This window comes from Dichomitus squalens, assembly GCF_000275845.1.
Source record: "Dichomitus squalens LYAD-421 SS1 unplaced genomic scaffold DICSQscaffold_12, whole genome shotgun sequence".
NCBI classification, from domain to species: Eukaryota; Fungi; Basidiomycota; class Agaricomycetes; order Polyporales; family Polyporaceae; genus Dichomitus; species Dichomitus squalens.
Window position 1 is genome coordinate 614,103 of NW_006766894.1, and position 23,876 is coordinate 637,978.

Sequence of the window (23,876 nt, forward strand, 5' to 3'; positions counted from 1 at the left end):
TATCCAGCGAAGCGCTAGGCCCAAAGTACGTGGCAGGTGCCGCGTCTCATCCATCCCGGGGTAGTGTGCAGCTAGCACAGGCCTAGGAGGTGCACTCCGCGAGAGATACATCCGACGGTTGATGCGTGGTGCACCAGCAGTCCTAGATCGCCAGCCCGCTCCTGTCTCACCCTTGCGGAGGAGCACCTCGCCCTCGACCCCGGCCCCTGCCTCTACCGCGACCCCGCCCTCCGCCAGGAGTGCCAGGATCTCCGCCATCAGTCGCACCCAGGGCTACAGACGCAGCAGACGCAGGGGCTGAGCCCTCGCTCGTTGTCTGTCCCTGAGCAGGACGGGCCAATATCTTTGGCGGGGCCGCATCGCGCTGCAGGATCCCGGTCGGGACGCCGCCACCGCGGGGACCACGCTCGCGTTTTTCCTCCTTCTGCCTGGGCGCAGGAGGCGCTTCCGCGACAACTGTGGAGCTGGTCGTCGATGCCACGGCACCATCCTTCTCCTTGTCCTTGTCTTTGTCGCGTTCGCGACGCGACTTGCGCTCGACGCCCGCCCCGCTAAGCGCAGCCTCGAACTGTCGCGAAGCAATGCCAAGAACTGGGCGTGCGCGACGCGCGGGGGCCCCGGCAGGGTCCCCAGCAGCAGAGGGGACGGCGGAGGTAGGTGCCGGGGCAGCAGCCGACCCACCCGTAGACGCGCTCGACGACGCTGAAGGTCCAGACGCGGTCCCCTTGCGCTCCCTTTGCGCCTTCAGTGGCTTCGGTGCGCCCTGTTTATTCGCGGATGTCGCGGCGGTGGCCTTTGCGTCCTTGCTCGCGCCCGCCTGCGCTTGGCCCTGCTGCTGATGCGCCGCCGCTTTCGCCGCGGCCGCAGCCTTCTTCGCAGCCTTCTTGCTCGCACCAGAATCCGCCATCTTGTCCTTCCCGCCCCCAGCAGCATCCTTCTTCTTATCTCCCTTCTTGGTAGCCGCCGCTGCTGCCGCTAGAGCCGCTGGGTCCTTGTAGTGCGCATGGTTGCGGAGGATGGATTCTTTGTCTTTCTGAGCCGACTTCTCAGCTTTGAGTGCTTCGAGGAGCGGGGTAGTCGTTGGGAGGGGTGCAGGCTGGGTCGAAGCGACTGCCACTAGCCATCAGACCAAGGCGGCAAATCCGGAGATGCATGGGCGTACTCAATGTTTCAAGGGTATCTAAATCGAAAGGTTTCGAAGAAACCTCCTTGAGTGATTCCAAAAACGAGATGTAGTCCTCGTCTGGATAGAGTCGTAATCAGATCACGCATCATATAGCTGTTGAAGGCGCGGACCTTTCTCGATCGTCCCTGCCCTGCTGTCTGCCTTCTTCTTCTCATTGGGCACTTTCTGAAATGGTGCAAATTCGACTATCGCGATGGACTCGTTGCCTATGAGAAGCGATCAAGGTCAAGAACGATCCCAACACAGCATTCACCCGTGGACCATACCGTTCTTGTCCCTGAACAAATGCCCGTCATACTCCCTGCTGAATGTTGCGAGGATCTCCTCATCCCTGAATGCGATATATGCGCGCGACGGGATGTTCTCCTTGTTCAACCTGCCGGCATGACCCCTCGCCCCTCAGTCATCCATCGCGCCCTGCCTCCAGACATGCGACGCACCGTGTCTTGAACTTTCCTTGGTAGTATGCCTTCCACGTAACAGTCTCGTCTGTGACCCATTTCCCGACGCTCTGCCAGAATATGTCCTCAGGGAGGTTGGGCGGTAGCCGACGGACCACGGTCTTGAGGCGTTCGGTCTGCGACTTCTGACCTCCGCTAGAGGACTTAGATTTCTTTTCTTTCTCTTTATCCTTCCCTTTGGCCTTGGAAGGCCTAGCTGTGTCGATCATCGACAAAAGAGGATGTCAGATTAGCAGGGAGTATGGACTGTGGTGGTATCGGTGCGAGAGCAAGAAGCGCCTTTGCGGCAGTCTCCGGCGGTCCCGTGCGGGGCGAACAACCTCCGCAAGCCTGCAGCTCCTCGTTTCTCAGTCTGTTCTTGCCATGCCAGGTGCTGCGGTGCCCCCGCTTCAATGACTAGCCTGCTGGCTTCATCCTACTGTGGTTTCGAAGCTGAGAGCCCTCATAGGCTTGGCCTGCCATGTTACTCAAGCTAGGATGCGCCGTGCAAGTTGCGCAGGATGTAGGATATTCAAACATCCTGTTTTCCAAGATAAGCAAACGACGGTAGTCAAGCTCGGCCTTGACTTCCACATCGACTCTTTGATTGTTTTACCCCAGCGCACTCTTCTCCTGCTTAAGGTACGTCGGACGTGGAGAATAGTTGAACCAAGTGTTCGTCTCGCCTATGTTAGAAACAGCGACGGAAGACGATGCAATGGTACGTACCTTTGAACCTCTACTTTTTTAGCCTGGTCAATTAATACCCCCCAATACGTAGTTAGCAAGCACTTCTTCCTTGCAAACTCGATATCGACGCACCCGCGTTGCTGATAGCCCTGCAAGCGTCTGGAAAGCATTCCAACCTGCGCTTCATCTAGCGACGAGAGTGCATCGCCCAGGCAATTTTCAGGGGTGGATCATTCCCTCGCTCTTGGCTGCCGCCGCTGGCTGATCATGCGTACTCTCCTCTCCGCCGTGGTTCGTTCTAGGCCAACGGAAGTGGACCCCGCTTCCTCGGTCACTTTCTGGCAGGCGTGGGCACGGGCGTGGAGGCTCTCGATACATTCCTCTCAGGAGACAACGAACGACAGTCAGCCTCCGTTTACACGAGCACCTACCAGCCGTCTCATGCTAAGACATCCGTGTCCCTTTCCAGCCCATAAGGAATGTAACTTCGATGATTGGTAGTCTAAAAATACTGCACTCTTCGGCTCTTCGATCCACTTAGGCCCGGACCCTAATACGGCAGTGCCTCTTGTTCTACAGCGTGCCGGCGGGTGCGCTCCTTTCTCAAGGATCTCTCGACTATCTTACTAACGCTTGTGCAGCGATCCTCGTTGACATATGCCCTCAGATAAAGCATCTCGCTTAGGGTCATTCTGTAATCTTACCATGATGTCGCAACCGATCGCATTGCGAGGAAATATCAAGGGCTACGTTCAGAACGGTTGAAAAAACGCAATGATTCGTATGAACGCCCATCTCATGCCAGTGGTTTACGCCAATCAGCTTCGGTACCGCTCAGCGGGAGCCCATCCCTGTGTCGGTACGTCTCACGTTTGCACAGCGTCCGAGTCCCTAACAGTGGGAAATATCTGCGATGGAGACACTGTAATCGGAGGGGATTTACCGCTCACGGTATACACGCCTCTCAAGGGGAAAAGATGGATGGGCGAGAATCGACCTTTAGAGGAAGCACCAGGAGCACATTGTTACTATTGTGGGCTAAACGTGGACGAGGAACTCGGGAGAGTAGCCTTGACGTGGAGACGAGCCTCCGTGACGGCCACAGCCATAGCCGACCCGCACTCCCATGGACGCGGAAGGCGCATGGTTGGGAGACCGAGGCAAAGGTTCGTTCAACGCAAAAAACATGGCCCGCATACACTTTGACTGACAAATTTCCAAGCCTCAAGGCCTGATTGGCAGCACATCTAGCAAGACACCAGTATGGTCCGTATCCCAAGTCAACGGGTCGCTCGCAGGCATGGAATCATGCACGCGTCGTTGTCTATACTGACCTGATGTTTCCACATTCTTGTGAACACGACGCGTATTCTGTCAATTTTAGTGCGAGCCCTCATCCTGGACTCTTATGAAAAACATTGGAACGGCGAGGTATAAAAGACAGCCAGACTGCAGCCATCATCTTCAGGACATCGAGTTCTCTCCACTCGCATTCCCCTACGGCCTCCGCCCTCTACTCGGCAGTTCGTCGCTCCTCGGAACTAGCAATGGCATTCAAGCTCTGGTCTATCGTCTCCCTCGTCGCGCTCGCCGCCGTCGCGAGTGCTGCCCCGAGTCGCCGGACGGTGTGCTCTGACGGCACCGTCGTCCCTGACTCGGTGTGCTGCGAGTTCATCCCCGTTAGTTCCGATTCCTCCGTGCCGTCACATACTAAGAACTAATCCTTCTGCAACACAGCTCGCAGAAGCTCTCCAGACGCAGGTCCTTATGGGCGACTGTGGCGAGGATGGTATGCTATCTACGTGCGACGCCTATAACCGCAAACTGACCGCTATTCATCCCAGCTCACGAGCTCCTCCGTCTCACTTTCCGTAAGCCGTCTGCATGAGCCGTGTCACAGCGACATACTGATCATACATTACAGACGACGCGATCGCTATCTCTCGCAGCCAGGGTCGCGCTGCGTAAGTAACGGGACTGTGAATTCTGCGAGCGTTCTGATGCTTACTACGTTTTGTGTGCAGTGGTGGAGGAGCCGATGGTTCGATGCTCATCTTCCCGACCGTCGAGCCTGCCTTCTTCGCCAACCTCGGTATCGCCGACTCCGTCAACAACCTCATCCCCTTCCTGTCGCAGTTCCCCAAGATCTCCGCCGGCGACCTCGTCCAGTTCGCAGGTGCTGTCGCCATCACTAACTGCCCTGTACGCACATACTACTTTCCTCAGACTGCCCGTGATCTCGTGCTGATATCTCGCGTTCCGATAGGGTGCTCCGCAACTCGAGTTCCTTGCTGGTCGCCCTAACGCGACCGCCCCTGCCGTCGACGGTCTGATCCCCGAACCGCAGGACAGCATCACGGACATTCTGAACCGGTTCGACGATGCAGGAGGGTTCACGCCGTTCGAGGTCGTCTCCCTTCTCGCTTCCCACACGGTCGCTCGTGCCGATCACGTCGACCCCACTCTCGACGCCGCGCCTTTCGACAGCGTGAGCATCGCACCACAACTTATTCACAATGCTTGCTGACCTAGCTTCCTTGTGAAACAGACGCCCTTCACCTTCGACACGCAGATCTTCCTTGACGTGCTCCTCAAGGGTACCGGCTTCCCCGGTCTGGGCAACAACACCGGCGAGGTCTCCTCACCGCTCCCCCTGACGAACGGCACCGACGTCGGCGAGCTCCGTCTCCAGTCCGACTTTGGCCTCGCCCACGACGAGCGCACGGCCTGCTTCTGGCAGGGCTTCGTTGACAAGCAGGACTTCATGGCGTCGTCCTTCAAGGCTGCCATGGCCAAGCTCGCCGTCCTCGGCCACAACACTAACGACCTGGTCGACTGCTCCGCTGTCGTACCCCAGCCGAAGCCCGCCGTTGTGCCGTCCGCGGCGTTCCCGGCCACCAAGAGCGCGGCGGATCTCGAGCTGTCGTGCAACAGCGAGCGGTTCCCCACCCTCACCACTGACCGTGAGTATCTTTGCCTCGCCCGTCGTACTGTACATAATAATAGCTGAATATGATCCCTTCTTGCAGCCGGCACCCAGGAGACTCTGATCCCGCACTGCTCGGACGGCAGCATGGATTGCGAGAGTGTCCAGTTCGACGGCCCGGCGACCAACTTCGGTGGTGACGATGACTCGTAGATGATGACTCGAGGAAAATCGCATTTCTCTCCTCTTCGCTCGTTGTATAACTTTGGGCCGCACTGATATCAGTGCGATGTTGTATGTATCCGAATTATCTAAGGTGGCCAAATAGAAGTGGTCTCACAGACTTGACGCGGCTATGCTTTCAAGGAAAATTGTTTGTGGTGCACTGACAATGTATCGTCGGTTCTAAGCCTTCGGTCATGCATCGAGTGGAGTGACCGGACGCGTAGGGCAGAATTTTGGTCGGGACCCAGGCCACTTACCACCACACGCTTCGAATTGAGGGGCGATTTCCTAGAGCGAGGGTGACCTGGATTCCGCAACCAGTAGTACACTGCCTGCATTACCAACGCCAGATCGTGTACTTCATGCTCTCAACGAACAAATAGCGGCGTTCCGGAGATCGGACGTACGCCTATAATCCGACTCCATTTGGTAGGACTTCACACTTCGGCTACGGGGTAATTCGATAACTAAGGGCGCCGCGGCAGACTACGTAGAAGAGAATGACCAATGCACTCAGATTGTTTAAAGGGCTTTACTATGATTCCTTGATGTTAGTTGCAAAACTAAGCGCATACAGCATATCATCCACACGCCTCCAGGGCGCGGGCTTTTTTTCGTTCACCTCGCCCGTCCCCCTCTTTACTGCCTCTCCGACACGACAAACTTCAGCCCGTCCCTATCAACGACGATGCGCACCTGCTCCATCGTGTCTACGATGAAGTGCGCACCGCAGTTCTCGATCTTCGATCTCTCGTGGCTCGTGCAAACGGCGATGACCGTCGCTCCGGAGGCGACACCGGCACGGATGCCAGACGGCGAGTCCTCGAAGACGACGCAACGCTTCGCATCGAACCCAAGCTCCTTCGCGGCGAGGAGGAACGGGTCGGGTGCAGGCTTCCCGGCCTTGAGACGCTTGTCGTCGGCGGTGATGGTCACCTTGGGAGGTGTGATACCGACGCGCGTCATACAGCCGTAAGCTACAACGAAGAGCGGTGTGTCAGCAGCGATTCGTAGATGTAACGTCGTGTTGAGGCTTACCATAATTCTTTGCACCCGAGGTGGCAACGGCGTAACGACTCTCAGGGATCGAGTCCATGAGCTTCTTTACGCCAGGGAGAATGCGCACCGAGCGGTCGACGGCGGCGGCCTCGACCTGCCACGCCTCAAAGATGTGCTTCTGCTCGAGCTCCATTCTCCAGTCAATCATGGGCCCCTCGTTCTCCTCGTGCTCGTATGTCGCGCCTTCAGCCGTGATGAGCGCAAGGCGGTTGGTAATGTGACGGACGAAGGACGGGCGATGAGTGTAATCCGCTGTGGAGAGCGAAGCCGAACACGGCGACACAACCCCGGAGCCCGACGAGCTGGTGCTCGACGACGACGACGACGACGACGCGAGGGACGGGGTTGCGGCCCCAGAGGAGAGTGGTGAGACCTCGCGGGAGCCGGGTCCGTGCTTGGTGAAGGCATCCGCGAAGAACAGGATCGACTCCTCGAACGACTGAACCTCGGCGTCCATCTCGTGCACCTTGATATGCGGCTTGAATTGGGCGAGGTTGTCCACGGCGCGCTTGCCGTGGGTAGCAGCGATGACATACGCCGGGTTCAGCCCGAGGTCTTTTGCGACCTTGCCCCATGCCGCCTCGACGGCGGCGATGGAATCGGTTAAAGTACCGTCCTAATGCAAAAGTCAGTAAGTACAGGTTCATGAGGAGCAGAAGGGAATGAACATACCATATCAAAGAGAACGGCGTCGGCGGCAAAGGTGGTCTCCTTGTTGTAAGACATTTTGTGGTTGATAGTGAAAACGAATATGCTTGGAGGTATGATGGGATGCGAATGTTTGGTGAGGACTTTGCCTCGAAAACGGGTCCCTGTTATACCTGTAGGAGGGGGGGAGGCCGGATGTTGGACTTAGATATATCTCGCTAAAAGTCAGCTCAATACTAGTGTGCGTCCTAGACGCAACGTGCGGTCTCGGTAGTATGAGCATCACGCTGACAGCCGCAATCCAATGGTTGAGAGCCGACCGACCTCTTCGAATAGAAGGTGTTCTGACTCTGCCCGCGTATATTCTCAGAGTTGAGCAGCTAGCAACTGTGCTTGGTCGGCACCCGCAGAAGGGAACGGTACTAGGCAGCAGGATTGAGAGTAGCCGGATTGCAGCCCAATGTCGGACCGACGAAGTCTCTTCCGATAGCAAGCAAAGGTACCGAGAGGCAGCGATTATTCTCGTGTCCATGCAGTCCAGCAGCATTCATTCAAGTTCAGGCTGGCCTGCGGGGAGGTCATATCGCACTTCATGGGCAAGCAAGGCGGGGAACGATCCGAGCTCTTTGGCACTTCTGTCGCATACTAAGTGATCATGGTAAGTGACGCCGATAGACCTAGGATACGAGAACCAAGATGACAGCTTGGACGTCGACGAGCCACTCGAGAACGAGAACAAAGACCTCAAGGTCCAACGGTTCAGAGAGAGAGGCTGGTCAAGGTCAGAATCCGTCGCTGCCCTCGGAGTGTGCCGTCGCTGGGTGAGAAGCACGTGATCCAGCGTCGGGTCTCGCTACCATCGCCGCTCTAGGAAATCGCCCGAGTCGAAGCGTGCAGTGGCAAGGAGACTGGTCACACTGCTACCAATACTCGGACCACCGTAGATGCCTACAGCTTCGTCAGAACCTGCTCATCTCGGCGGGAACGTAAGCGAGACACGTCAAATGGGTCTGCACCGTAGAAACCATGTTACATCACTACTAGTGCTGAGGCGAAAACAGACAGAAACAACACGTACATCTCGCAAAAAACTACAGCCCCGAAGGTCATGTGATGGTACATCAGCTACATATCATCCATTTCATGCGTACGTAGGCCCACTTCACGTCATGAAGACGTAGCGCGGGTCGTTGTCGTATATCTCCTCGATCCTCTCCACACCAGCAGCCTCCTTCTCGCTCGCTCCTTCCGCAGCGATCGCCAGTCGCTTGTCAGCATTCTTCTTATTCATGTGTGCAAGGCGCGTGCGGAGCGCGAATGCAGCAAGGAACGACGCAAACAAACATCTGTGCAAGAGCCAAGAGCGCAAGTGGTTATGTAGTCAGTCGGAGATGCCAAGGAAACGCGGTAAGACTTGGCAGGGGGGCGAGGAAACTACTAACCCAGCGGCGATGGCGTGCCCTTTCTGGTAATTGTCGTCTGCGTCGAAGTAGACCTGTGGGGACGCACTGCCAAATGGGATAAGTCTCAACGTGAACTAGCGCGCCGCTGAGCCTGACAGACAGCCGGAGAGACCCACATGGACACGCAGTTCGAGATCGAGACGATAAACGCCGTTCCGACGCCGCGTTTCGACGTCGGCGAGAACACGTTCGCGGCCCAGCTCCTGTCCGCATGCCGTCCGTCATCGGTCAGTCGACCGAGCTCGAAACGGAAAGCGGCGAAGCTCACATGACCAAGGGGAACAGACTGTAGTTCCCGCCCACGACGAGGAACAGCGCGAAGTAGCGTCCGCCGATCATGTTCGAGCCGCTGCCCTTCGTCGCGAGCGCGGCGAGGACGATGTAGCCTATGCACGAGACGGCGGTGGAGAGCATGATGTGGTAGCCGCGGTCGCGCGTCTTGTCCGAGTGCCAGGCCTGGAAGAAGACCATGAGCCAGCCCACGGCATAGGGAGCAACGGTGAGGCCTTGCGAGGCGAGCGGGGAAAAGCCGAGTTCTCTGATGAGCTAGGATGCGCTCGTGAGCCGATACAGAAGGCGGAATGCCAAACGCAACGACGGAGAGACGTACCGTGGGCAAGAAGTAGGAGATCGTGGCGACGCCGACGTTGACTACGGGCCCCACCGGGCGGTTAGCGGGCGTTTCTGTTTGAGGGTATGGAGTACTCACAGCTGGCATACACGATCATGAGCAACCAAGCGTGGATATCATTCACTATCGCCTTGAACCCTTCCCAGCCTGTCATGCCACCATGCGATTGGGGGCGGTGGTCACGGTTAAGGCGGGCTTGAGCGATGGCCTTCTCACGGGGCGTCAAGAACGATGACGAGAACGGGAAGGAGGGGAGGAAGAGTAAGGTGACGAGCGCCATGAATATAGTGGGAATGGCCTCGACCTGCCCGTCATGCTCTGGTGAGCACGAGTGGACACCACTTGGAGTCTATGCAGCTTACGAGGAAGAGGAACTGCCATCTGAGGTAGATGTGATACATGAGCTCTGAGAGCGAAACAGATCAACGCTTATGTAGACGTACCCAACCAACACCTTCGTCTGGATTCGCACAAGCCCGAAAGCGAGCAGACCCTGTGATTCGCATTCGCAGTAAGCCACCTAGACGGCAGAAAGTCCCATCAAAACGCACACCAATGGCTCCGGGTAGGGTTCCAGTCATGCATAGACTATTCCCCCATCGCGTAAGCTTTGCCAGGCCCGACAGTAGGTGCTCTCTTGAACACGGCCACAAAACCTGACGTACCTGATACGCAAGGCCAGCTCCGATCTAACAGCGACAGCAATGTCAGAACGGAAGTGTCAGAAAGGATGACGCGACAAGGTAAATGGCATCGCCTACCTCTTGTACCAGAATGACAGGTAGTAAATCATGCCTGCGTAATAGCCCGCTTCGCCGATGCCCAACAACACCCTATAGAGGCCGCAAGGCTCAGTGCACAGCGTCTACGTTGGAAGAGACAACGGCGCACCGCAGCGCAAGTAGACCCCCATAACCTTTCGCGTAGACGAACGAAAGGGAGGCAAGGCCCCACCACGTCAAGGAGAGGAAGAAGCTGTGTGCGCCTGTGTCAGCTTCTCGGTCTCGTCGGCAGAAGCACGACAGGACGGATACGCACAATCGGTTCGCGCCTATGTACCTTTGGAGGACTGAATGCAACAAGGACAGCATCATAATAATTCAGTACAGCAAGTCTCAACAATAGCAAGGCAACGGACCATTTGCCGGCATCTCAAGGAGACCTATGGGAAGCACGTCAGCACCAATTGCGTTGCTGCAAGGCGTGCAATCCTGACAGTATCCGACGTAAAAGATACTCAGCGCCAGTGTCCATTTATTGTTATTCGTGATGCCGAAGTTGTCGTTGAAGGCTTTGATTACATGTGCATTCCCACTAGAGATTGAACGAAGGTCAGAATACGGCACGCTTACGAGACATATGGCTTGCGACTGACATGTTCGTGCGATCTGCAGCAAGCCAGACCGTACGTAGTCGTACGTAGTTAGATATCAACTTTGGGATGTATCTGCGAAGCGCGTACCGAATTGGTTGACTGCGGATCGCGTCATATATTCGAGTTATCAGCCACGTAATAAGCGCCCAAAGAAGCCATGTTTTCCAAAATACGCACAGATGTAACTGTCGAGACCGCCACGACTGGTAAATACAATCTCGCCTCAAGCAGAAACGACAATAACAGCTGACCTGCTGACGACGAGTGTGAGCACCCTCAGATCGATCTTGCGCCTCACGGCTTTCTGTGTCAAGACCGAAGCAAGTGAGTAGGGGGCCTGACGATCGAGCGATCACAGGCTGCGCGCGACGATCCTACCTCCTCAGCATCTGTGAAGTCGACGTTATCGGCGTCACGATTGACCGCATCGGCGAGCGTCGCGTCAGGCGGGGAGAAGAAGTGCTTGCGGACGGCCTTGCCCCCGACCTGGGACTGGTGGAAGGTGCCTTCGGAGAGTGCGGACTCCCGCACGGCAGGACCGTCTTCGAGCTTCACGTCTTCTTCGCGGATCGAACCCGGGCGGCCGGGGCGCACCTGGTCGCTGAGACTCATCGGGAGCTGAGGGGATGCTCGAAGGAGAAACTCGAAGGCGGGGGTCGAGGAGGGGATGGTCGGGCGTCGTTGTGCCCAGGACAGAACGTCGATGGGCAGCGAGCGGGCATGGGCTGCTGCTTTTATGGAGATCTCTAAGTATACGCAGAAGGCGACATCGGACGCCGCCTCTCGCGTAGGAAGCGAAGCTCGCTGCAGGTGCCAGGTACGCCACGCCGCCGTAAGCTTGTGATGGGAGATCTCGACTACAAGTCAAGTGCACTAGTTGCCCGGTCATGCGGTCCCCGTCGTGGCGCTACGGACCGATCAGGTATGTAAGTGGCGAGCCGAATATGGTAGGCGTAGTAGGAGAAACCACTGCCAAAGTGCCGTCCTCCTCGCCCGCCCTGTTCTCCTCTCGTCCTTGATTGTGAGGGAAGATCTACGGCACGTTGTTGGATTACCGCTAGGTTAGCGACTTTAAGTTAAACACAGAGGGCTGAGTTGTATGTTACCGGCGGCAAGGTGAGAACACTGCTTTGTTGAATCCAACGTTCCGAGGCTTGAACCATTTACGTGGTCCCTTCCTCTAAACCAAGCTGTTCGTTGCACTAGTGCGCCCCGGCCATCTCACTACATACGACGATTATCATAAGCCTCCCCCCAGGACGACGTCACCTGACATGAAACGCAAGCTTGGCCAGTGGCCACCAAGTTGAAGGAACAAACCAGGGGGATGAATGACCCATCGTGCTATCTAGTCTCGGCCATAGACACTGAATACCCTGGTTTCCCTGATTCTCCTGTTTCACTCACCAATCGTAGGCACTTTACCCCCAAGCGGTTGCCTTATCCCTCTGTGTACTGCTCAGGATGAGTACCTGATGGCGGCACCCATTGAACCTTAATCATGCGCATACTACAACCTAACCTTCCGAGGCGACTATGTAGTGGTGATTGGCTATCTCGGTTCCCAGCACTTGCATAGCAGCCGCCGTCAATGAAACACATGTTCGGAAAGCTGGCCAAACCGGGGAAATCAGCGATTTGCAGTCCTCCGCCTTGGAGCTTGTGAATAGCAGCGCCGTCGGCACTCCCTTGACAGCGTGTCCGTTCCGAAGAAGGGATGATGTGTGTGCGGGCGGAAGGACGTCTCCAATATTGGGCTACAGCAGTGAGGTGCTCGAGTGGAAACATTCGGTTGCCGTAGAACGAGTCCAGTCGGCTGCTCGCCGTATAGAATGGACTGCAATGCCTAGCACGTCGAGGAAGGTTGGGAAGGACGATTTCCCAGCGACATGAGTCAGGCGCCTGTTCCGTACTTGGATAGCAGTTGCGGTCCGAGACCGGATCACGACGACTTCTGCCACGAACCACCACTATGGCATTGGCAGCTGCTTTCTCGTTCGGTCTCCCTCGGACAGAAACAGAACGCACCCGGGACGCTGACTTACGGGCAGGGCATGGAAAGGAACATGGCTCGCGCCATGCAGTAAAGTCTTTTAGTGGGGTAAGCCAGCGTCATGGCAGCACAGCGCGATACGATATGTATGACGTCCTATTCGTTCCGTGCCTCCTCTCCGAACCTGCCCGGCCGAGCTCATATACCTTTGCCTCTTTCATGCGTCGCAGGTCCAGAATCGCCATCTAGTGTCTGCCTGGGTCGCCCCATTCTTTGCTTACTCCTCCGGGTCGCGTGCGTTGATCATGTCTACACTCAATCTCACCCGGGTCCACGCGAGCGGCCCTCGGATGGTCCTCAGGCGCTCAGGAGCGCGCACACTCTTCAGCTCGCCCGCCGTGGGCAAACAGCGGCTCGTCATCCTCGGGTCAGGATGGGGAGGCTACGAGGTGCTGCGGGCGATAGATAAAAAGCGATGGAGTGAGTTATCTCCCAGTACCACCTAGTCGTCCGCTCGTGCGCGTCGAGTTACCCGCGCACTAGTGGACGATCCACGCGAAGTTGACGCGCGCCGTGCACGCCTATACTGACCAGTTGCCCTTTACGGAAGACGTGATCATCCTCTCTCCGACTAACTACTTCAACTTTACTCCTCTCCTCGCCAGTTGTTCCGTCGGTACCCTCGAGTTTCGTTCTGCGATTGAACCGGTGAGCATCACTCTGACCGCGGGCTCGGTCGCAAATGTTTAATCGTCGCATGCAGGTTCGAAGGTATACTCCCGAAGTGGTCAGTCCCCTCTCCCCAGTGCGCTGTCGCCCTGCTCAAGCGTTCAGCTAAATTGTTGTACTGTTTGCAGAGAGCATACACAGCATGGTGCGACTCCATCGGTGAGTTATATCCCCTTCGTCGTCGCACAGTACCCTCAAATGCCCTACCTCTAGACTTCAGGCACAAAAAGCTGCTATGCGTAAGTGAGGCTTCCTACCGTATGATCGTTGTATATTGAGGAACTGCCCAGATGCCGGCAACAAAACCACCGTATTTCGCTGACTCCAAGTCTCCAGTCCCAGCGGGGCAGGCAGCGGATCCGATCGGGCCCGCAAACCCCGTGCCCGGTGACTCTCAGAGATTCGAGCTCACGTACGACAAGCTGGTCATCGCTGTAGGCGCATACAGTCAAAGTATGTCGTCCCGTCGCCCTTCTGATCTTTAAACCACTCACGTCTGGTCGTCTTGCAGCATTCAATGTCCCTGGCGTGAAAGAACACGCGCATTTCCTCAAGGACATCCTCGACGCTCGCAGGATACGAGCTCGGATTCTAGAATGTATGGCTATTCGTTCGGATCCCACCTTGGGCATGCCGCTTGACACGCATATACGCAGGCTTCGAGCAAGCGAACCAGCCCACGATCACGGACGCGGACAGGCGCAAGCTCCTGAACTTCTGTGTCGTCGGCGGCGGCCCGACGGGCGTCGAGTTCGCCGCGGAGCTGCATGATCTGCTGCACACGGACATGTCGCGCCATTACCCGCAGCTCGCGCGCATGGCACGGATCAACCTGTACGACGTCGCGCCGACGATCCTGGGCGGCTTCGACGAGGGTCTGCAGAAGTCAGTGTTCTCTCTCCGCATCGGGCAAACGAAAACATGAGATACTGACGGGGATTTGTGTTGTGCTGGACAGATACGCGGAATCCAAGTTCAGGCGAGAAGGCATCAGGCTCTTGACGCAGCATCACGTCGAGCGCGTGGAAGAGGTACGTACGTTCTCATTATGTTTTCGCTGCTCGGTCGCGCTCGGGTCCGCACTCGGGACTCTGACCAGGGGATTTGACCTCGAGCCCCGCGTAAATAACCTCACCCGTACACATCGACACCCCGAATCTCGCTTTCCCCCGCTTGCGGGAGCAGATGCACGGAGATTGCGAGCGTGAGCAGCGCGTCCTCGAGGCGGCACGAACGGGCCCCCTACGTTATGCATGAAGTCATGGGTGCTAAACAGACCCCTTTCATCTCATCTGCAGGGTCGTATGTTCGTGACGGAGGAGGGAGAAGGCGAGCCACCACGCCCCATTGCATCATAGCTGGCCCCGGCTGACTGCTATCGCGTGGCTTTGACTTTTGGTAGTGCACTTTGGTCTGCTGGTGTGGAGCACGGGCCTCGCGCCCAACCCGCTCATCCAGTCCATCACAGAAGCGAAGAAAGACGAGCGGACGAAGCGGTAAGCGTCCCTGTACTCCCCTCCCGGCCGGCGGTTCTTCCCCCCAAGTCTCTGTTCGATTTCCCCGCACGCCACACTACCTCCAAGAGGTCAAGCAGACGCGTGTAGAGCTAGTTGTCCCCCACACCCCCGCGCTCATCTTGACGTCGCATAGCTACGTACCTTACGTGTTCCTCGCCCTAGCCTCCTCGGAACCGGTCCGACCCTTGGCGCCATCTCTCCCAGTCATTTTGCGTTTTGGCACCCCAAACCGCTCTCCATTCGATGTTCGGTGTGCGGCCGTGGTGCTGACATGTCTACCGTACACATAGGAGCCTGATAACGGACGAGCACCTCAACGTGGTCATGAAGGACACAAACGCGCCCGACCCGGACGTCTTCGCGATCGGGGACGCGGCGACGATTGGAGATGAGCCCCCCCTCCCCGCCACAGCGCAGGTCGCGAACCAGCAGGCGAAGTACATCACGAAAAGGCTCAACAAGCTCATCAAGAGCTCGACGGGTGTGCTCGGCGCGGACGAGAAGCCATTCAAGTTCCAGAACGCGGGCAGCCTCGCGTACGTCGGCGACTGGGAGGCCATCTTCGACAGGACGCGGGCGGCGTCGGGCCCGAAGAACAAGGAGACGGGGCGCGTTGCGTGGCTGCTGTGGCGCTCGGCGTACTTCACGAAGACGCTGAGCGTGCGGAACAAGATATTGGTGCCGGTCTATTGGTGAGTGCTCGGTAGGCTGCGTCTTTTGCCTTCGTCCCCTCGATCGCTGCTCTCCGGCTGGCTGGGTTTTACGTCGATCCTGCTCGCTCCTGCTGCTTCTTCTTTCGGAGCGGGTCATTTTTGCCTTCCACTCGTATCAGTGACTCTTGGTACACGTGTAAGGCGCGCCCTGTGTGTGGGGTGAGAGAGCTGGTCGGAGAGCTTCTGCCTCCCCGCTCCCTTTACACCGTGGGATGCAACCTGATGATAGTTCCCGGGGCTGAAGGTTGCTCAGTACGCTAACGCACATTTGCGGTCACAGGTTCCTCAACTGGATCTTTGGTCGGGATCTCAGCCGGTTCTGATCCGCATGCTCTGCTCCTACTCCGCAACGGCATCAGGACATGAGATGCACATGAGGATCAGACAGCGATGTGGGCGTCGAGACACTGCCCGCAGTACGCTGGATTGCGAGGTGGACCGAGTCTGGGCGCTCCGAACTTGGAACGGCCTGCTCTCGTTCATAGACTCGGTGTGGTCGCATATACAATATGATATAGTTTGTAATACGCAAAACTCGCAAGGATCGTCAGCACAGCTGACTATGCACAATGGTTCAGTTCCATAGGGCGTTGTACGGCGCCAGGACACGCAGGTTAATCGATAACGGACTCGACAGGGTTCACGAGGAGTCGGACCAATGTTTGTTGTCGACCACAGGCACTATGCTATGTGCGCATTCCGATTGTCATCGGATACAGCCAAAATACCCTGCTGTCGAGAGCTAGATCCGAACCGGAATCGTGTTCGGACCGTATATCCCTGCACTTGTTCGCCGCTCGAAGTTTCGAGCTTGCGTACATCAGCCAGGCCGGAGAGGCGTGCGAGCAGCAAGGTTTGCGTTGCCGCAGCGCGTCACGTTACGTCGGTATTCACAGGCCTCCGCCCTATGAGAACGAGGGCACTAACTCAAACGGTTTGCCTTTGGATCCGTCCTGCGGGGTGAGACTTCGGGAGGTGAAGAGAGTTTGACGATGGGGGTACTAACTCTTCTTCGCTTCTGGAAGTTGCGAACGAGCTGTGGCTGCGGCTTCCAATGCCTATTCCTGGTGCGATACGTTCGAAGGCAGGCGCAGGAGAGAGTACGTGTTATGCGGATGTATTGATATGTTGAATGCCACGTAGGCTGCGATGCGTATGTATAGTACAAGATGTCGTGCGGGAATAGCGAGGGGCACTGGGTGGGGTGGCGATAGCGATAGAGCAGGAGTACGAGTAAGACTAATGGATGCGGATGCTGCGATGCGTATGTACGGTACAACCGCCAGCGCGGTAGGGGCGTGGATGCGTGAAAGGTGAGAAGTGAAAGGAGATGCGATATAATACAGTATGCGTGCATGGAATCCGGTCGAAACAAAGAGAAAAGAGGAAGCAATACATAGCGACGGAACGGAGCCTGGCGTGCAGAGACAGGAATAGCATCGCGGGCAGAGAAAGCCAAACACCCAAGATAATAAAACATAACCCAGACAGAATCGTATCCCGTGCGATTGAGCGGGGGTGGAAGGGGGTGCTGCTAGTTAGAAGTATACCGGCACGTTCTTTCTGCGCATCGGGCCTGGGCGAGCCCTTGCCGCGCTCTCTGCGATCCAAGATTAGCACCATGCGAAAGCTCCCAGCGGAACGACCGATACGCACCTGTCGGCGCCCGCTTGATGTTCGCAGCAGCTGTCGTCGTCTTGTCCAGCTCCTGGATGAGGCTCGCCTTCGCGCCCGCGAGGAAGCCTTCGACGAAGTTAAAGTCCTTCTCGACCATCTTCTCCGTCACGCCGTACCCCTGGAGCTCCTCGAGGATCATCGTCCACCCGGGCTCGACGTTTGGCGTGCTCTCGACGCGACCCTGCGCGTCCAGCCCGACGTGCGCGACGTGCACGAACGAGCCGGGGTTCGGCCCGCTGATCATTGCGGGGGAGAGCTTGCGTGGCGTCCGCGGCGTACGCTCGACCTCCGGCTGGGGGAGGGAGACGGAGTACGCGGGAGGGGGAGAACACGATGCAGGAGGCGTCGCAAAGGAGACTGACTTCGGAGCCTGCGCTCGGGGCTTGGCTGGGCCGCGGCGTGCTGTGGGTGCGGGCGCGCGAGTTGGGAGAGAAGACGGGTTAGGAGATGAACGGAGGGCGCGTACGTGGTGGGACGGGTGCGTACCGATGATCTGGATGCGGCTCGTAATGCGCTTGCGAAACTTCTCGGCGTCCTCGTCTTCGTCGAAGCGGAGGCCAAACATCCTCGACTGTCGAAGGGCGAATGTTAGCACATGAAGAGCACGAAGGCTATGACGATAAGGGACGTACAGCGCCGGAGAAAGTGTGGAAGAAGGGCTTGTCGGCATGGTAGTCGAGCTCTTGGGGAAGTGGGTGGAACCAGACGATGCCTTTGCCAGTATTGAGGTCGATGAGCCGGAACCAGTAATTTTGTTCGAAGCTCGTCCCCTCGCCTGAACCTATCGGTCGGTCTGGGTAGGCAGTGATGCGATTGCGGCCAAACACGAGCATGCCTCGGAGGCCGGTCGAGGTCCACTCGTCGGAAGCGGCGCCAAAGGAAGCGTGGTAGATGCGAGCTGGCGCTACCGCGGTGACCTTGCAATCAGGCGGAATGTAGTCGAGGACGGAGCGTCTTTCATCGGAGGAGAGCGAGGAGATTGTCGCGGCGGGGGAAGTTGGGTGAGGGTAAGCCATGGTGATATCGTGCGGGGGTCGTCAGGTAGAGCAGTTGAATGAAGTAAAGGAGATAATACAGTAGAGGATGGGAGGGATGGAGGGGCTGGGAGGCGGATATTGGTGCATCTGTGGCAGATACGATGAGCTTTTAACTGCAAGAGGCAGATGGGAAGGATGTCAGTGACGGGGAGGGAGAGGTCGAGCGCTTCGAGAAGAAAGGAAGGGATGCATCGTGTTCTCCTCGTGTAGGTGTTACTAGGAGCAGGAGCAAACACTATCCCAGGTCTTGCGTAGACACGACGGAGGCGCTGCGGCCGTGCTGGCCGTGCCACCGATCGCGATCCTTTTCATGCGGGTGGATCATGTTCAGTGAATGGCGAGGCCGGATAGCACTGGCCCGGGAAGGAGCCGTCCTGGGACACTCGTTGAACTCGTGGTCCGACCATACTTGTTAAAGCCACAGTACGAGCATCACAAGATGCAGTGAACAGGCACAAATATGAGGCCACAGTGCCCACCAGAGTGGAGGCTAAAGATCGACGGTGACTAGAAAGACAGTCGAATCGAATCGGGGGCGCAGCAACATATGAGCTGCAGGAACGACTGACGACATGGCGCCGCCAGTTTACATACAGCGAAGAATCGCGATTGGAGAACCGGGCTTTGTAAAATGGATCGTCAGTGGAACCGATAGAGCAAAAGACCGATAGGCTAGGTCTGGACCCTGGCCACAGTGAAGGGTTTGGAGTTGCCTCCGCTCCATTGAGGCCTGCTTGGCCTTCCGATAAGCCATCTGGGTCTTCAAGCTTCACAGCCCGCTCCGAGGCGGAGGCGGAGATGCCAGCGGCATTCGACAAAGGGTCTTTCCAGATTACATCGAGGTAAGAAGCATGGCGATGAGCAGTCGCGGAGGCTCGAGAGTTTGGCGTGTTCGTGTCCTCGTACAACTTGAGAGATAGCCGAGCGTAGCTGCAGCAGCCAGATAGCATTGGCCTAAACCTGCGAATGGCGGGACGCTCGCATGGTCGCAGATGCGCGAGGCAGAGGGCGGGTGCTGCGTTGCGGGTCCGAGAATGAGATTCTCACCCTTCCCACGAGGCTTCTTGTTGTTGCCAGAATAGCCTCTTCAAACAGCAAACTGTTGCAGAGAAATACTGGTATTGAGGCCAAGCGACAAGACTCGCGCTGGGGTGGGAGGAGGGACTCCAGGGAGAGACGACTCCGAGTCCTACATAGTTCGAGCAGGCGCGTCCTCCAAGCTTATCTGATTAGATAACGATTCATTCAATCTGTGGCGCAAGTTGATCGCTCGACACCTGGGTTCGGTCCACGACATTCATCGGATTTCACAACATTTACCATCAGTAGTGGCTATGGCAAAAAAGGCATGTGCGAAGCTACAGGGACTTTCGACCATTTTTGACTTGATTGCAGAAGGGAAAAGGTTCAAAGGGCAAGGGTAGCGGTGGTCGCGATGATTCCGCGTGGGCACGCACTGATGTGATTGAACGGCAACACATGCACAACGAACGATTCGAAAAATATTACAAGGCGCAGAACATCCTTCCTGACGAGGAATGGGAGCCGTTCCTCAATGCTATGCGGGATCCATTGCCCACTACGTTCCGTGTAGCCGGTAGTCGCCAGCAAGTCTATCTGATCCTGCAGCTACACCTCATGCTCACAGGATGCTTATTGTAGGGCTGCGCGACTCCTGAACGATATCATCAAAGACGTTCATGTGCCTCACTTAGGTGATGTTGTCTTCGAAGGAGAGGCGGTGTCTCCGCCACAGCAAATACCTTGGTTTGTCCACATTAACGACACGCGACATAGTTCCTATTGTCTCTCAGACTTCATATCGATACAGGTATCCGGATGGACTGGCGTGGCAGTTCAACGTGGCGAAGAAGGTCCTGAGGAAATCTCCCGAGTTCAAGAAGTTCCATTCTTTTCTTGTCTTTGAGACGGAAGTCGTAGGTCGCTTGAAGCGCCTGGTCGTATCTGATGTCTCATTTATCCACCCATAGGGAAATGTCTCTCGACAGGAAGCGGTCAGCATGCTACCGCCCCTGTTCCTCGAAGTAGAGCCTCATCACAGAGTAAGTACATACCTATAGTACAACAGTGCATAACACCTGGTGCAGATGCCACTCTGATGTTCACGCGTCCATTGCGTTGGATGCTGGAACCCCTAAGTGCAGGACTCTCGGTCATTCATCGTCCTCATTGACCACATCTCCCACAGAAAGTGGCGGCAATAGCTTGAAACGGTTTTCATGTTCATGTCCATCTCAGCTTGCATTCTCATGATATCCTGAGATCCATCTCTTCGAGGAATGCCGGTGCGCAGGGCTAGGACTCGCATAGAGCGGTAGCGCGCGACACTTATACTGCTTTCTGTCTTCCGCCCGGCCTGTTGAATCCTGTTGACACGGACATTTCATCTTACATCGATTGTCTTTGCAGGCCATGGACATGTGCGCAGCGCCCGGTTCCAAGGTGTGCATTCGTGTTAAAGCATACCCTTTCACGCACGCCCTGATCACCCCAGAGACCGCGCAACTGCTCGAAGCCCTTCACGCGCACGACACGATCACCGCCTCTTCCATCCCGTCCGGGCTCCTCATTGCGAACGACTCGGACTACAAGCGCACGCACCTGCTCATCCACCAATCCGCGCGCCTGCCCTCGCCCGCGCTGATGGTCACGAACCTCGACGCGTCGATCTTCCCCGCGATCAAGATCCCGTCCGAGCTCACAACGTTCTCTGCCGACACCAAGGCCCGCGTCGCCGCGAAGAAGCAGTACCAGCTCCTTTTCGACAGGATCCTGTGTGATGTGCCGTGCAGCGGGGATGGGACGCTGAGGAAGAACCCTGGGATCTGGAAGCACTGGTCGCCGATGGACGGCAATGGGCTGCATAGGTACGTAGCGACCGTCCCGTCCTCCGATTTGACGCGCCTCTTCCTCGCCGCAGGGAAGCTCGTCTTGTGATGATGTCGGGGTATCGGGAGACTCGGGGTGCTGTACACTGACACTCTGTGTCGCTTAGCCTGCAGCTTCGGATCCTCCAGCGGGCCATGCGCATGCTGAAGAAGGGTGGGCGCATTGTCTACTCGACGTGCTCGCTCAACCCGGTCGAGAACGAGGCTGTGGTCGCCGCCGCGCTCAAGTCCATCCCAGGTGCGTTCGCTACACTCAACGATTACCTCACAAGAAGCATTGAGCGCTGATATTGGTATTCGGCATGTCGGAACGTCCTTGCGCTGCAGGTTTCGAGCTGGTGGACATGTCCAATCACCTGCCGGGGCTCATCCATCGCCCGGGTTTGACCTCGTGGAAGCCGACCGTGAGCAAGGAGATCAACACTGAGTTCGCGACGTACCAGGATTATGTACAGTCCCTGAACGACTCGCAGCGCGCCAGCAGCAAGGTGTTCGAGTCGCATTGGCCGCCTTCTGCTGAGGAGGCGGAGAACCTGGGACTCACTCGCTGGTGCGCGTTCCTGCGTCCTATGCGCTGCTGCTATGTCGCCTGATCGCGTACTTGCAGTCTCCGCATTTATCCTCATTTGCAGGATACGGGGGGCTTTTTCATCGCTATCCTACATAAGAAGCCTCCTGTTAGGGCACCTCCGGCACCTACGAAACGGACTGCGGATGCCGTTGAGGGGCTAGATACGGCCGATGCCAAGAAGCCCAAACTGGACACAGAGGCGGACGCTAAGGACGCTGAGGGACAACAAGCCGACGACGCAGACGAGGAACTCCCTGAGGAGGCGGCTGGTGAACCGACGTCCGCCATAGAGATTGATCAGCCTATCTCTGCCAATGCTGCACCAGCGGAGCCGAAGATCCGGTTCAAGAAAGGCAAGACGGCGGAGGGCGCCAGTGCGCACTTTAAGGAAAACCCGTACACGTTCATAGAACCAGATGACCCTATTGTCAAGGCGTGCATGTAGGCTTGATTCCATCCCGTCCTTTCACGCAGGTTCTCACAACGTTCTCTCAGCGACAGCTTCGACCTCAGCTCGGACTTCCCCTCCTCCAACATGCTCGTGCGCAATCCGGCAGGAGACACGGTTCGTTCGCTCTACATGGTGAACGACATCGTGAAGAGCATCGTGAAGCACAATGACTACGCGCGCATCCGACTCATGACTAGCGGCACCAAAGTATTCGGCAAGCAGGAGGGCACCGAGGCCAAGCGTGATGGTGTCGAATCGCACTTCCGCGTGCTCGCAGAGGGCCTTCCGGTTGTTCTCCCCTTCGTCGGGCCCAGGGCAGTCGTCCACGCCGACTTCGCGGCGCTCCGGGTTCTCATGGAGGCCTACTACCCGCTCACATCCGGCTTCGCAGACCCCTTCCGATCAACGATAGAGGCGAAAGGTGCGTGTGCTTATGCATCCCATAGCTTATCTGGCACGCAGCCCGTCCATGTCCGCGTCCCCTTCGTCCACGCGTTTACTGACCTGAGGCCCGGTCTAGCCAACGGAAGCTACGTCGTCCGCTTTCAGCCCGGCAAGTTAGAAGGCGCTACGTAAGTAACCGAGCACAGACCCTAAATCCTGTTCCTGGGGCTCACTCGTTGCTCGCTCGTGCTGACTCTGATCTGGAACGGAAGGCTCGCGCACGAACTGGTGTTGCCAATCTGGAAGTCGAACGTGTCTGTCACGCTCATGCTGGATAAGCGGGCGAAAAGGTAAGGGTGTGTCCGTTGCCGGCATCCTTCATCCCGTGCTCGAGACCTGGACCCAGAGCTCATTTCGGATGTCTCCTATAATAGCGCGTTGAGTCTGCGGATCTTCGGGGAAGACATTACTTCCGCCGCCCGGGATGCAGCCGCCAGAAGGATTCAAAAGAGTGAGGCAACCCCTGAGGTCGCCGTCGATGCATCGGTCCAGGAGGACGATAATGTGGACGCCTCGGACGTAGTTCCGGGTGTCGTTGATGAAGCATGATTGTGAACGCGTCGACTATCTCCATCGCGAGTCTAGTCTGACTGTATTCCCTAGATCAGTATCGGCGTAGAGAACAACTGATTATGTTGTACACCGGGCACAGGATGCTACATATAAGTGATGATCATAAAAGACAAAAGTCCTATAGCATTGGCGCGTGGAAGACGCGGGTGTTACAATACAGACAGTACGGCACGGTAAATAGCTAATCACAAGCACAACATGATCCTGATAGCAATATGACATTCGAAAGAGAAACAATGATCTAAGACGTCTCCGAAGGCTGTGGATGGAGCCGAGCGTTGACCTTGGAGCGGTGCTGACGATTTTTGAGATGGACCTCGAAGTTCTGGAGAGACTCTCCCGGCCCCGGTGTATAATGCTAGATGCAGGACGACGATGAGCGCTTTGTGGTGGAATTGAACAGATGAGAAAGGGCATACCTTGCCAGGACAGTCGGCGCACTTGATCCGGAACTCATATATGCCACTAGTTGCGTTCTTGCGAATGACGGCCTCGAAGTTGTCGTCCGGATACTTGGCTTGCATCGCCGCCATCGAGTCCGAAAGCCACTGAGGAGTCGCGAGCTGCAGGAGGAGCGAATCAGTTTCTGAATTGCGTGAAAACAGATTCGCCCACACCT

At 56.8% G+C, this 23,876-nt stretch overlaps 7 protein-coding genes across 7 annotated transcripts in view; 3 read left to right on the forward strand and 4 right to left on the reverse strand.

Moving 5' to 3' along the window:
* Positions 1-1,900, reverse strand: part of DICSQDRAFT_136334 (uncharacterized protein) — a 27,929-nt gene extending 26,029 nt beyond the window's left edge. Inside the window, exons 1-5 of the mRNA XM_007365468.1 lie at positions 1,627-1,900; positions 1,453-1,562; positions 1,297-1,392; positions 1,163-1,243; positions 877-1,110 (exon numbers count right to left, since the gene is read on the reverse strand). Coding sequence (XP_007365530.1) covers positions 877-1,110; positions 1,163-1,243; positions 1,297-1,392; positions 1,453-1,562; positions 1,627-1,856 — 751 coding nt within the window. The 5' untranslated portion in view covers positions 1,857-1,900. The remainder of the gene's footprint in view (positions 1-876; positions 1,111-1,162; positions 1,244-1,296; positions 1,393-1,452; positions 1,563-1,626) is intronic.
* A 1,963-nt stretch (positions 1,901-3,863) lies between these two features.
* MnP4 (manganese peroxidase) lies at positions 3,864-5,455 on the forward strand (the record flags this gene model as incomplete). The annotated part of the gene is made up of 8 exons (XM_007365469.1): positions 3,864-3,995; positions 4,054-4,105; positions 4,161-4,187; positions 4,241-4,280; positions 4,341-4,518; positions 4,583-4,804; positions 4,865-5,279; positions 5,346-5,455. 8 exons carry the CDS (start codon positions 3,864-3,866, stop codon positions 5,453-5,455), a joined length of 1,176 nt encoding a protein of 391 aa, XP_007365531.1.
* A 651-nt stretch (positions 5,456-6,106) lies between these two features.
* DICSQDRAFT_59758 (HAD-like protein) lies at positions 6,107-7,252 on the reverse strand (the record flags this gene model as incomplete). The annotated part of the gene is made up of 3 exons (XM_007365470.1): positions 6,107-6,444; positions 6,506-7,142; positions 7,199-7,252. 3 exons carry the CDS (start codon positions 7,250-7,252, stop codon positions 6,107-6,109), a joined length of 1,029 nt encoding a protein of 342 aa, XP_007365532.1.
* A 923-nt stretch (positions 7,253-8,175) lies between these two features.
* On the reverse strand, positions 8,176-11,491 carry DICSQDRAFT_161414 (MFS general substrate transporter). The gene is made up of 19 exons (XM_007365471.1): positions 11,022-11,491; positions 10,895-10,947; positions 10,821-10,828; positions 10,731-10,742; positions 10,644-10,656; positions 10,407-10,582; positions 10,307-10,337; positions 10,160-10,243; positions 10,030-10,101; positions 9,934-9,957; positions 9,820-9,856; positions 9,712-9,761; positions 9,631-9,649; positions 9,347-9,572; positions 9,248-9,288; positions 8,906-9,183; positions 8,754-8,840; positions 8,617-8,682; positions 8,176-8,520 (listed from the first exon to the last, which is right to left on the reverse strand). The coding sequence occupies exons 1-19, from the start codon at positions 11,253-11,255 to the stop codon at positions 8,337-8,339; spliced, it is 1,695 nt and encodes a 564-aa protein (XP_007365533.1). The 5' UTR covers positions 11,256-11,491; the 3' UTR covers positions 8,176-8,336.
* Positions 11,492-12,941: 1,450 nt separating this feature from the next.
* DICSQDRAFT_146951 (FAD/NAD(P)-binding domain-containing protein) lies at positions 12,942-15,918 on the forward strand (the record flags this gene model as incomplete). The annotated part of the gene is made up of 13 exons (XM_007365472.1): positions 12,942-13,116; positions 13,247-13,344; positions 13,400-13,423; positions 13,494-13,524; positions 13,579-13,604; positions 13,656-13,818; positions 13,877-13,963; positions 14,022-14,250; positions 14,324-14,396; positions 14,664-14,694; positions 14,768-14,861; positions 15,173-15,574; positions 15,876-15,918. 13 exons carry the CDS (start codon positions 12,942-12,944, stop codon positions 15,916-15,918), a joined length of 1,476 nt encoding a protein of 491 aa, XP_007365534.1.
* An 873-nt stretch (positions 15,919-16,791) lies between these two features.
* On the reverse strand, positions 16,792-18,288 carry DICSQDRAFT_180519 (uncharacterized protein; the record flags this gene model as incomplete). The annotated part of the gene is made up of 3 exons (XM_007365473.1): positions 16,792-17,195; positions 17,252-17,843; positions 17,905-18,288. 3 exons carry the CDS (start codon positions 18,286-18,288, stop codon positions 17,134-17,136), a joined length of 1,038 nt encoding a protein of 345 aa, XP_007365535.1. The 3' UTR covers positions 16,792-17,133.
* Positions 18,289-19,600: 1,312 nt separating this feature from the next.
* On the forward strand, positions 19,601-23,820 carry DICSQDRAFT_105532 (S-adenosyl-L-methionine-dependent methyltransferase). Its single transcript, XM_007365474.1, has 15 exons — positions 19,601-19,655; positions 19,705-19,916; positions 19,972-20,076; positions 20,141-20,246; positions 20,301-20,372; positions 20,740-20,772; positions 20,827-21,197; positions 21,326-21,456; positions 21,546-21,768; positions 21,826-22,230; positions 22,285-22,661; positions 22,761-22,812; positions 22,897-22,974; positions 23,059-23,615; positions 23,677-23,820. Exons 1-14 carry the CDS (start codon positions 19,644-19,646, stop codon positions 23,231-23,233), a joined length of 2,352 nt encoding a protein of 783 aa, XP_007365536.1. The 5' UTR covers positions 19,601-19,643; the 3' UTR covers positions 23,234-23,615; positions 23,677-23,820.
* The last annotated feature ends 56 nt before the right edge of the window (positions 23,821-23,876 follow it).